General features: G+C 46.7%; 1 protein-coding gene across 3 annotated transcripts in view; it reads right to left on the bottom strand.

Moving 5' to 3' along the window:
• The window catches only part of STXBP1 (syntaxin binding protein 1), a 74,334-nt gene extending 67,435 nt beyond the window's left edge, over nucleotides 1-6,899 (bottom strand). For 2 of the 3 annotated variants that reach the window (XM_077850751.1, XM_077850753.1), the window contains exon 1: nucleotides 6,696-6,899. In XM_077850751.1, the coding sequence (XP_077706877.1) occupies nucleotides 6,696-6,732 (37 nt within the window). In that variant the 5' untranslated portion in view covers nucleotides 6,733-6,899. The remainder of the gene's footprint in view (nucleotides 1-6,695) is intronic. The other variant, XM_077850752.1, reaches the window with a different exon arrangement.
• Between the last annotated feature and the right edge of the window lie 6,209 nt (nucleotides 6,900-13,108).

Here is a 13,108-nt window from a genome sequence, read left to right as displayed (position 1 = left end):
CACATCGGGCTCCCCGCAGGGAGCCTACTTCTCCCTCCATCTATGTCTCTGCCTGTGTGTATCTCATGAATAAATAAATAAATTCTTTTAAAAAATAAAACTATAAAACTTCTAGAAGAAAACACAGATAATTTATAAAACAGAGAAAATCTTTGTGAGTTTGGGCTAGGCAAGGATTTCTTAGCTAGGATACCAAAAACAGAATCCATAAAAGAAGAAATTGATAAATTAGACCTTCTCTGAAAAATACTGTTCATAGAATAAAGACAAGACAAAAACTATGAGAAAATATTTTTTTCAGAAAAAATTTTTAAATAATATCACTGATAAAGGACTTGCACCCAGAATATATAGACCTCTCCAAATTCAATCATAAGAAAATAACCCAATTAAAAATATGCAAAAGATTTGGACATTTCACCAAAAATATACAGATTGATACTAAATGTATGAAAATATGCTTATCATCATCATCAGTCATTAGCAAAAGGCAAATTAAAACCATCAGACTGGGGTACCTGGGTGGCTCAGTGGTTGAGCAGAGTTTGCCTTTGGCTCAGGTCATGATCTTGAGGTCCCTGGGATTAAGTCGTGTACCCCCCCATCAGTCTCCCTGCGGGGAGCCTGCTTCTCCTCTGCATATATCTCTGCCTCTCTGCATCCCTAATGAATAAATGAATAAAATCTTAAAAAAAAAATCAAACCAATACCTATCAGAATGGCTAAAATTTATATATATATATATATATATTTTTTTTTTTTTTTTAAGTTGGCTCCACACCCAGCATGGAGGCCAACACGGTGCTTGAACTCACAACCCTGAGATCATGAATTGGATGCCTGAGCAGTCTGGGTAGCTCAGCGGTTTTAGCACCACCTTCAGCCTAGGGCATGATCCTAAAGACCCGGGATCGAGTCCCACATCAGGCTCCCTGTATGATGCTTGCTTCTCCCTCTGCCTGTGTCTCTGCCTCTCTCTCTCTCTCTGTCTTTCATGAATAAATAAATAAAATCTTTTAAAAAATAAAATAAAATAAAATAAAATAAAATAAAATAAAAAGCTACATACTGTATGATTCCATTCATGTGACATTCTGGAAGCAGCTAAACTTTAGGGACAGAAAACCGTTCAGTGTTTGCTGGGAGTGGAAGGAGACTGTTCTATATTTTGATGGTTACATGGCTGCATGCAATGGATGAAACGTGAAGAAACATTCACTAAAAAGGGTGAACTTTATGCAAATTATACCTTGATTTTAAAATTGGAAAAAATACAGTATGTATGCAATATATTTCAAAAAATACTTGTCATTTACATGCTAACCAAAGTTCCTACAGAGGGAACCTGGGGGGCTTAGTGGTTGATCATCTGCTTTTCGCTCAGGTTGTGATCAGGTTTCTACAGAAAAAGAAGTATAAGAATGAGAGAAGATTGCTTCTATCTAGATGTCCTTTTTTTCTTTTTTTTTTTTTTAACATTTTATTTATTTATTCATGAGAGACACAGGCAGAGGGAGAAGCAAGCTCCATGCAGGGAGCCAGATGTGGAACTTGATCCCGGGACCCCAGGATCACGCCCGAGACAAAGACAGGCGCTAAACCGCTGAGTGACCCAGGGATCCCCTAGATGCTCTCTAATTTCTAACACATCCTACGAATCATGGCCCAATCAGAAAAAGGTATGTACTTAATGTGCAAATCAAAACTGCATTCTTTGCCAGAGGAATGTGATTCTTATAAACAAATATGAGGAAAAATTATGAGCAGCTAGGAAACAACAAGAAAGAGAGACAGTACATTTTGAACTCCTTGCATCACTGTAATATACTGACAAAACTTCAGGGAACAGAAATAAACTCTGGATTACAACATGGATTTACATGATTGAAATGTCATCTATTAACATAAAACAGACATAAAATGCCACAAAAAATGAAATCTTCCTTTCTCTTACAACCTCTTTGTAGAGAGCAGAAAACAAGTATATTTTATAGAAAGAAAATAAAGATAAAAGGGTCAAGATATGAGCAGAACTGGAAACAGAAGTTAGATCAGATCACAATTTATCCATAGGTTCTTCAGGCAGATTCTCTCATTTTTCCAGTTCCTTTGCACTTAAGATATTTTTTTTTTTAAAGATTTTATTTATTTATTCATGAGAGACACAGACAGAGCTAGAGAGGCAGAGACACAGGCAGAGAGAGAAGCAGGTTCCACACAGGGAGACCGATGTGGGACTTGATACCGGGACTCCAGGATCACACCCTGGGCCGAAGGCAGGCACTAAACCACTGAGCAACCCATGGATCCCCAAGAAATTTTTTTTAGGGGTGCCTGGGTGGCTCAGTTGGTTAAGCATCTGCCTTTGGTTCAGGTCATGATCCCAGAGTCCCAGATTAAGCCCCAAGACTGGCTCCCAGCTCAGCAGGGAGTCCACTTCTCCCTCTGCCCATCCCCAGCTCAGCTCCCCACCGCCTCAAATAAATAAATAAAATCTTAAAAAAAATTTTTTTAGGGGCACCTGGGTGCTCAGTGGTTGAGCATCTGCCTTTGGCTCAGGTCATGATCCTGGGGTCCTGGGATCAGAGTCCCACATCAGGCTTCCCTCGGGGAACCTGCCTCTCCCTCTGCCTATGTCTCTGCCTCTCTCTGTGTCTCTCATGAATAAATAAGTAATCTTTTAAAAAAATTTTTTTAAGATTTCACTTCTTTAATTGAGAGAGAGGAAGCACAAGCAGGGAGGAGGGGTAGAGAGAGAAGGAGAAGCAGGCTCCCCCCTGAGCAGGGAGCCCAAAATAGGGCTCAACCCTGGGACCATGACCTGAGCCAAAGGCAGACCCTTAACCATCTGAGCTACCCAGCTGCCCCTTTCAAGAAATGTTTCTGAGACTCCTTTCTCCCCCTAAACTCTGGCCCCACAGGACAGCTAGCGCTTGTGCTCAAAATTCTCTAACACTTACTGACCTTTTTTGTGGATCTTTTCACTTTGATAATACATACTGAATTTACTGTGTGCTAAGAACCATGCTATGTGCTATACCTGCACTACCTCATTTAATCCTCCCAGAACCCCACAGGGTAGATGCTATAACTCATTTTATAGTTTAAGAAACTGAAGCACAAAAAGGTTCTATTATTTGCCAAAGTCACATGGCTAATGATTGGTGAGCCAAAATTTTATCCCAGGCAGTCTAATTCCAAGAGCCCATTCTCTGAATTACTATACATAAAGGTTAAGCCATTTGTTCATCTACTGAGTACCAAACACTAATTCACACACTAAAGATAGACAAAAGAATAAGACAAGGTTCTACTCTCTCCTGAAGGAACTTCTGGTCTAGCTGGGCAAGACTATCAACAAGGACATGCAATTCACAGAGTATATCCTACATGGGGGAAGCAATAGGGGGTGAAAGGGAAAACCTGGCAGTAACTCCTCAGGATTGTCTATGTCTGTCACAACAATATGAATGTCCCATATTTTAGTCTCCCATAGTTCCTAGCTGGCTGTGAACTAACATTGCTGAAGAAACAGTTTAAAGTAGACCTACCTCCTCTATTTCTGTTGTCTGTTCCTACTGCCATTCTTAAAACTCAACTCAGAAAGATGTGACAAGGAGCCAAAAACTACACTTATCGTGCTCTCCATTGTATGCTTCATTCATTGACATTCAATAAATATTTATTGATGGTTGACTGAGTCCGCCACCATCAGCATTGAGTACAGTGATGAACATGCCAGATAAAGACCCTGCTCTCCTGGAAGCGATATTCAAATGGATGAAACAATAAAAGAAATACAAAAAAAAAAAAAAAAGCCTCACAAAAAACAAATCTGAACAAGATCATTTCAGTTCATTTTAAGTGCTACAAAGAAAATAAAATGAGGAAATACAATCAACACTGACTATCAGGTGTTAATTTAGATTGGGAAGACCAGGCTGTCTGTATAGGAGACATTTAAACTGGTGCATGTTGGTTAAAAAAAAAATCTTGGGACACCTGGGTGGCTCAGCGTCTGCCTTTGTCTCGGGTCATGATCCTGGGGCCCCGGGGATGGAGTCCCACATCGGAGCCTGCTTCTCCCTCTGCCTGTGTCTCTGCCTCTCTCTCTTTCATGAATAAATAAATAAAACCTTTTAAAAATAATAATAATATTTTTAAAATAATAAAAATATTTATTTTACTTTTATTTTTTAGAGAAAGGAAAAATTAGAAACCCAAACCAGAATTAACCTCTGTCATTGACAAATAATTGCAATAGTATTTTTCTGGAAATATATACACAACTCAAATGTTATCAGAACAGTTGCTGTTCACGTATTCACCAATTTTATGTAAAATTAATTTGATTTTCATAAAGAGTGGTCTTGCTTTATTTCAGAAAGGAAATTTTAGCCATTACTGCATTATTGATTTTATCTTTATGCTGATTTCTAAAAGGGGAGGGGGAATAAGGGGCTACCACATATACAAGGGTCCTGGCAAAAGGATGCAAAAACTTATTTCTATAACACTTAAGGTTTTTGGGATCCTGGGTGGATCCAGGGATCCAGGCATTTTGGGATGCCTGGGTGGCGCAGCGGTTTAGCGCCTGCCTTTGGCCCAGGGCGCGATCCTGGAGACCTGGGATCAAGTCCCACGACGGGCTCCCGGTGCATGGAGCCTGCTTCTCCCTCTGCCTGTGTCTCTGCCTCTCTCTCTCTCTCCCTCTCTCTCTCCCTCTCTCTCTCTGTGACTATCATAAATAAATAATTAAAAAAAAAAAACACTTAAGGTTTTTATCTTAAAAGCACAATATTCAAATATAACATCTGAAAGAATGTAACATGTAACAACATTCCACATTCCAAAACCCTTTTAAAAGGCTACTGGAAGGAAATGGTATATACAGAATAATGAAGAAAGTTATCTTTTACTAATGTTGCAAGGAAATGGGTATTAGGTTTTAAAAAATTAATTAACACTGATTTTGGCAAATCATTTAACTGCTAACAAGCCTCTATTTCTTTCCCACAGGTAAAATGACATTAGAAGATCCCTCATGGGTCCTTCCAGCCCCAACTGCCTTGATTCACCTAAGAAAATAGAAGGTAAATGATTCGGGAACTTTACTGCATGAGGAAGGCAGGTATTATTGTGGGCACTCTTCAAAAGTTGCTCATCTGGGGTCCACTTTTTAATCACAATTTTCTTCTGATGCAATAGGTCAGGTCAGGTTGTACAACAAGTGGGAATATTTCCTATATATCAACGGAAGAACTGGGGAAGAAAAACAGTTATGATGCTCAAAAGGAACGCTACACAGCCAAAAACGTTTGATGAGAGAGCGCTACAATAACAGAATCACTGGAAAGGAAATACGGTCATTTCCACCACTTTTATTATCTTTCCTTTCTTACCATCTCCTGCAGAGAAAAGCCCAGTTTTAATTTCCTTCCTAAATCCGAAAGAGGTAGCAAAAGCCACAGAAAGCCTTACACGTTTTTTATTAAAGAAGTCGCCAAAATGCCGAAGAGGCACTGTCTACACACCTACCATCAATCTTATTTAGCACCGAGGACGCCGTTTCCAAATATTATCACCAACAGCCCTCACTCCGCTGCAGCCGACACTCAACCACCATCCATTTTTAAACACCCATTGACGCGGAGCCTTTCATCCAAACCCATCAACAACCCTTTCCTCCCTGCAAAACGTCCAGCCAAGCCAAGCCAGGGCTGAGTCCTGCCAACAGGGAGACTGCAGACTGCGGTGCAGGGCAGGGCCGCTCCTGCCGCCGCTCGCAGAAGCTTTCCGCCTCTCCCGAGGGATTGGGAAGGGGTCGGGACCCAGATAAGACCCCGCCCTTACAGTCACGACCCCGGCACGGGAGGAGGCGAGAGGCGGCCTCAGCGCCGCAGAGCCGAGCCCTTGGAGAAACAGGCTGCTTCTCCCCGGCGGGCGGCAGCGGCCCGGGCTGGGCGAGAGGCTCGCGGCGGCCCGCGCGCGCCGAGCGGTTCCCAGGTGGGTCTCCGCAGCGGGGGGTCGCGGCTCGGGCTCCCGCAGGGGGAGGGGGAGGGGGGTGGGGGTGGCGGTGGGGGTGGCGGCGCGGGCCGCGATCTCGCTCGTCACGATTCACCAAGCGGAGTGGGAAAGAGGGAGGGACTGGAGGCAGAGAACGGAACGGAATCAGGGAGCTCGGGGAATAAAGGAGGCGAGGAAGGGAAGAGGCGAAGGGGGGAGGGAGGTGATGGGAGTGAAGACGAATGGGGGTGCAGGGGAGGGTGTTGGGTGCCGAAGGGGAGGGTAACGGGCTGCAGCGGATAAAGGCGAGGTGAAGGGGAGGGATGGGGTGCTGGGGTTCGTGAAGGGGGAGGAGGAAGAAGGAATGGCGTAAAGGGGGGATGGGGTGAGGGGAGAGAAACGGGGGTGAGGAGGGGGCGATGGGGAGGCAAAGAGGGAAGAGCGGGATTGGGGATGCAGGGGGAGGAATGCGGGAAGGGGAGAGCGGGGGCAGCGGGGAAGCGGGGAAGCGGGCGCCGGCCGCAGGAGGCCGGGAGGGACTTCCCAGGGAGGAGGGCGGCGCCGGAATAACGGGACCCTCCCAGCCCGGAGCCCCCGGCCGGGCGGGGCGAGCAGCGGGCGCGGAGGCCAGGGCGCCGGGGGCAGGTAGGGCGAGCCCTGGCCCGCAGGAGGACCCCGACCCCACTTACTCTCTCCGACCACGGCTTTGAGGCCAATGGGGGCCATCGCGCTGCGCGAGTCTCCGGGCTGCGGGTCTCCTCAGGCGACACCCGCGGACACCGCCACCTCCCCGGGTCCGCGCGCTGTGCCGGCCGCAGACCTCCGCTCCGCAGCCGCGCTCGGGCTCGACTGACGCACGGACTCGGCGCGAAGGCGCGGCGCGAGCCAGAGCGAGGCTACCGACCTGCCGGCGCGCGCGCGCGGGCGGGGCCGGCCGGGGGCGGGGCCTCGCGCCAGCCGTCAGCGTCACCCGCCCGCCTCCGCCAATCGCAGTGCGGCCCGGGAGCTCAGCCCCGCCCCCCGAGATGCGGCTGGACGCGAGGCGGTCCGTGGCTGGCGCGAAAGCCGCGCCCTCCCCCTCACCTCACGCGCCGCGCGCGCCCCGCCTGTCGCGCGCTCCTGGGGCGCAGGGTCCTAAAGTCCCCGCCGCCGACTCCGCACCTGGCCACTGGCTGCTGATGCGCTCGCTCTTCCTGAAGCCGCGTTATGTCCTGTGCTTCCCCTCCTGGGAACCCTCCGTCTTTCCGCTGCCCACTCGAGGAACTCGGAGACTCCCAACCACGACAGAACTGGAGGTTAATCGACATCATCTCTCTCTGGGTACCCATATCCACGTACCCACCCACCGTTCACGGAGTTCTTACTTGTCAGGCTCCACGCTGAGCGCTTTACTGCATCATCTCATTAAATCCTCACAATAATGAAGAATTGTTTTTTATCTCCATTTTCAGGTAAAAAAAAAAAAACAACAACAACCCGAGGCTCAGAGAATTGAGCGCTAGAGTTGCTGTGTAACATTCGTCAGTAAATATTGAGTGGTCTCTCATGACTCTATGCAAGCTACTATTCCGGGCTTTGGAGCTACGGCCACGTACAAGGCAGGCTCGGATCCGAGTCTTTGGGCGCTTAAAGGCTAGACGTTGTGAAGTCCCAGATCTGATAGGAATATGCTGTAGGACAACTCAGGTCTCAGCATCTCTTTACCGGAGTCCACGTTACCAAAGTGGTGGCAGGTCAGTTTTTGATGGACTTTCTTGGTTGATGAGGGAGGTTACTTTTTAAATATGGCACAGGACTCATCTGGCTTCAAAGAAAAGCAAAAGGGTGAGCCGATTAAACATCAAAAAAAGGCTAGGAGAGCTAGAAGTCATAAAATCAGTGAGTACTCGTTAAAATTTTGGAACAATTCTGTGAGCTAAGTCTATTTTTTTTAAAGATTTTTATTTATTTATTCATGAGAGACACACAGAGAGAGGCAGAGACACAGGCAGAGGGAGAAGCAGGCGCCATGCAGAGAGCCCTATGCGGGACTCGATCCCAGTAATGTGGGATCATGCCCTGAGCCAAAGGTAGATGCTCCACCACTGAGCCAGGCTTCCCTAAGTCCTTTTTGCTTAATGTTATTAAGATGTGTAATAATATTTATAGATGAAGAAATTGAGACTCAGAGAGGTTAAGAGCTTTGCTAGTGAGTGACAAAGGAAAGATCTAATTCCCAAATCTGAATTCTGAATCACTAGTTTACACTGAGTAACAGTTAAAGAAACTGAGGCCCATAGGAGGACTTTCCACAGGTCACACACTATAAAGAATGGCAGAGCCAGGACAAGAGGCCACATGTCTAAGTTCAGCTACCAGCCCCAGGGCAGGAAGATTTGACCATCTTCTTGTCCCCACCCCAATTTACCTCAACAGAACTTTCTCATGGCTTCCCAGGGAGTGTTTGTCTATCATTTCACATCTGGGCTCTGCCTTTTACCCAAGGAAGGTATTAATAGTCTCAGTGTAGGAGGAGATGATTTGTAAATGTGAGGGAATCTAGGATGCACTTGTAATGCTGCATGCTCCCCCCTTAGCCACCAGAGACTGCCCCCTCAAGGAGCCAGTATTTTTATTTGTTTGTTATTATTATTCATGAGAGACACAGAAAGAGGCAGAGACACAGGCAAAAAGAATTCTTTGAGCCCCCTGCAGGACTCAATCCTGGGACCCTGGGATCTCGCCCTGAGCCAAAGGCAGATACTTAACCACTGAGCAACCAAGGTGTCCCAAGGAGCCAGTATTCTAGCTGAGGAGACAGCCAGGAGTCAAGGAGTCAGACGCAGCACTGAGTTACTGTCCTAATAAGTGCTGAAGCAGGACGGGAGCTGTGAGAGTGAGTGACAGAGCACCTGACCCAGTGGACCTGGTGAGGTACAATCAGGGCAGGCTTCCTGAGATGAGTAAAAGGTAGCAAGAGGGGTCTGGGAGAGGGTGCCAGGCAGATATTCAGAAAATGCAGAGGTCGAGTGCCAGAAAGGAGTTTGGCTTTTCCAGGAACTGAGAGGGGGGCCAGTGTGATGGAAAGAGAGTCTGAGGAGCAGGTTAGAGAGGAAAGCCCCAAGGGGTAGGCCTCACTGCAAGGCTCCAGGACATTTTGGTAGCTGGAATCTGTGTGGCACTTCCTCAAAGGTCACAGGCAAATAAAATATAGCAGTTTGTTATTTCCTGCAGGGGGAAGGACAAAAAAAGAATTTTTTTTCCGGTGGATGTGTACCTGAGATGTTCACTAGGGATGGCAAAAATCGGAAAGGATGTTATTCTAAATAAGGATGTTTGAAAAAGCAAGTCAGGTGACAGACTGTGAACTCACTCAGGAACCCCTGACGCTGGAGTGGTGGATTGGAATCTTCCTGGATGTGGAATCCAAGATCTGGCTTGAGACCTTCTGATATCGCTGAGCCTTGATTTCCATATCTGTCAAACAGGACAATAAAGTTTCCCTGCTATTCTGAGGCCTCAGAGGAGCCAGGGAGATGACCTGCCTCCCCCTCTTTTTAAAGATTTTATTTATTTATTCATGAGAGACACACACACACAGAGAGAGAAGCAGAGACACTGGTAGAGGGAGAAGCAGGCTCCATGCAGGGAGTCCGATGTGGGATTCCCACCCGGGACTCCAGGCTCACATCCTGGGCGAAGACAGGCACTAAACCGCTGAGCCACCCAGGGATCCCCTGACCTACCCTTTAAGGTAAACTCATCCTGTCAATCATCAAGCCTACTATCCTTTGATACAGCCCAGACATCACGCAAAGGGTCCTCATGAATATTCACTGATTCTCACTACCGCCCCACGGGGTCAGTGCTATTATTATTGAATTTTCCTGGTGCGCTGGGAGGTCAAGTCACTTGCCCAAGGTCACATGGCTCTAAGCGCAGACCGGGGAGTCGCGCTCTTTCTGATGCCCAGGGGAGAACATCAACGCCCAGGCGCAGCCCCAGTGCCCTGACCCTCTCCTTAGAGAGCTCTGGCTGTGTGCACTGCTATCTAGGAGCATATCAACAACCAGAACCTGGACTTCTTGGGGATTCGTACCCAGGCGAGCCCTCAACACGGCTCCCCAGCCCAGCCTGAGCGCCGGGCGGGCTGCGGCAGCAGGATGCCCTGGGCTGGTCCGCGGCCGGGCAGGTGCTTTTGGAGCAGCGCATGCGCGGGCTGCAGCCTCTGCAGAGCCCTAGTGCGGACTAGCCGCTGGGGGTAGAAGAGTCCTGTGATTTACGCACCAGTCATGTGACGGCGGGGAGTCTGCTAGTGGCTTGGCCGCTGCACTTCCAGGAGATAGGCAGGTGGGGGCGATGGGTGCAGAGCAGAGCCGGGCTGAAGCTGGAGGTCTGAGCTTAAGGGTGGTGAGCAGCTTGGAGGGACCGAGAGGGGAGAGTGGGACACACGAGCCAGAATTGGTAATGGGGCAGACCAAACTGAGGCAGAAGCAACCGGTATAGTTGTTGCCACCAAACCTAATGATACTGTGGACACACTGGCTTGGGTCCCCTGCACACACCCAGGGCCTGTTGGAGAGCCCTTCTCCCACGGGCTTGCACCTCCCTCGGGTTTGCACCTCCCTCCCTTCTGCTTTTAAGCCGCATCATCAACTGCATTTTTTCCTGTTCACCCCCACGCTTCTCATGGCCACGGGACATTTAGATTCCGCTACATTCTTTTGGAAGCAATTTTTGAAGAATTCAACAAGGTAATATTTATAAGATTCTTTACCTAGGACTGGGTACCTAGTAAGGACCCAATGAATGCTAGCTAGTAACATCATTAAAAATAACATGAGGGGGGATCCCTGGGTGGCTCAGCGGTTTAGTGCCTGCCTTCGGCCCAGGATGTGAGCCTGGAGACCCGGGATCGAGTTCCGAGTCGGGCTCCCTACATGGAGCCTGCTTCTCCCTCTGCCTGTGTCTCTGTCTCTCTCTATGTCTATCATGAATAAATAAATAAATAAATAAATAAATAAATAAATCTTAAAAAAAATAATAACATGAGGCTCTGTCCTACCTACCTTTATTGCTGCTGTAGATTCTTGGCAGAGAATGAAAAAAATGTTTCCATCACAGCCACCCACCGTCCCCACACCTGCAAAGAGCTGCTGGACCTGGAGTCCTTGGGTCTGGTACATCCTTGCCCCCAAGAGTGAGTTAACAGATTTTTGTATTTGAGGTCAGAATATAATATCGAAAGGGCTTTCTTTTCAAAGTGTAGGCCAGGGTCTTAAATTCAAAGTACTGGAGAGGCCGTGCAGAGGTGAGTAACAACTGCAGATGTGGCCAACTACAGATCCCATGTCTTGTTCAGAGGGGCAGTCCTTACTCAGCTCCAAACAATAGTTTCTATGCAGTGGCCAAGGGTCTTGATGGTAGTAATTGTGACATCTCTCAAGGCTAAGCGTTGCAATGGACTAATAACACCACCATTGGCCAAACAAAACACATCTGAGGGTCACATCCAGCCCCTAAGCCAGCTGCATGCAAAACTCTGGGGGACCAAAGGGAAAGGTTGGATTCCCCCATTTAGCAGGTTTCCAGAGAGGCACTGACTTTTACCCCACTCATACAGAGCCCCATTGTGGGTAGGGCTCTGGACAGGGGTGGTGGTAGTGTGAATGCCTGGAATCAATCACCAAAACCTTTCCAACTCAGCCTGAAGAGCCAGGAAAGAGTCCTTTTGCTCAGCCTGGCTCTGGACAGGGATTAGGGCCAGCCACTTTCAAATGGACTAGTGAATACTGCCTGTGGAAGCCTCTGCAGACAGCTGATGTGAGCAGTTCAGATTTGCATAGTGTAAAAATCCCAGGAATAAGGAAAAAGCTACCCCCATATGCCAGGTACTAGAAGTCTCCATGATCTCAGCCAGTTGGGGCTTAAAGCTGGTTTTATTTGATTTAGAAAAATAAAGAAATATGGCATTTTTTACACTGTGGTTATCAGAAAACAATTTGTATCTTTTACACTTTACATTAAATTGTTATAGGATCCCAGAGGAAGGGATTTTCATTCCAAGTGGGGAAATAGTTTTGTTTAGATGTATTTTGCTTCAGGCCCAGTTTGGCCAGAAAGATTCATGGAAGAAGCAGCAGTTGAATGAGCGCAGAAGCTGAGAAGAGAAAGCTCAAATCTAATCAAAGAAAAAGCATAGACCCACGGTTCCGAAACTGTGTTGAGATACCCTGAGGTGCCATAGCAAATGAACAGGAGCATAGTAAAATACTTTCAATTTTGGAGAGAAACAATGATATCATCTGTTGGACACTGAAAACTAGTAGTTGGAAGTAGTTCACAGTATCAGCATTAGACCTTCCTACATTCCTCTCTGTGATATCACATCTTTGTAAAGCTGGATTTTCATCAATTGATGTGACAAGAAGCAAATAACTCATGCAAATCAGTGTGGAACAGGAAGTAATGGAGTCAATGTCTGATTGATTCTAAGGTCTGAGAACATGCACATATACCATTAGTAAGTAATGGTGTTACTTAAGAATCATTTTAAAATATCTTTTCTTGGGGCACCTGGGTGGCTCAGTCAGTTAAGTCTCTGCCTTCAGCTCAGGTCATGATCTCAAGATCCTAGGATCAAAAAAAAAAAAAAAAAAAAAGATCCTAGGATCAAGCCCTGTGTTGAGCTCCCTGCTCAGCCAGTAGTTTGCTTTTCCCTCTGCCCCTTCCCACACTCATGCTCTCTCTCTCTCTCTTTCTCTCTCTCCCTCTTCCTTTCTCTCTCTCAAATAAAGAAATAAAATTTAAAAAATAAATAAAATATCTTTTCTTTGAATACATGGGTATTTTTTTTAATATTTATTTATTCATGGGCTCGAGTCTTACGTTGGGCTCCCTGCATGGAGCCTGCTTCTCCCTCTCCCTGTGTCTCTGCCTCTCTCTCTCTCTCTATGAGAGAGAATATGAATAAATAAATAAAATCTTAAAAAAAATAAAAATAAAAAATAGTAGAGTGATCAAGAGTAGGACTGGGGAAGGGCAGAGGATAGTTTTACATTTTATTTATTTTATTTTATTATTATTATTTTCTAAGTGGGCTCCATAACCAGCGTGGAGCTCA

Source organism: Canis aureus, chromosome 16, assembly GCF_053574225.1.
Source record: "Canis aureus isolate CA01 chromosome 16, VMU_Caureus_v.1.0, whole genome shotgun sequence".
Taxonomy (NCBI): Eukaryota; Metazoa; Chordata; class Mammalia; order Carnivora; family Canidae; genus Canis; species Canis aureus.
Note: the sequence above shows the minus strand (reverse complement) of the source record. Positions and strands in the feature narration are given on the sequence as shown.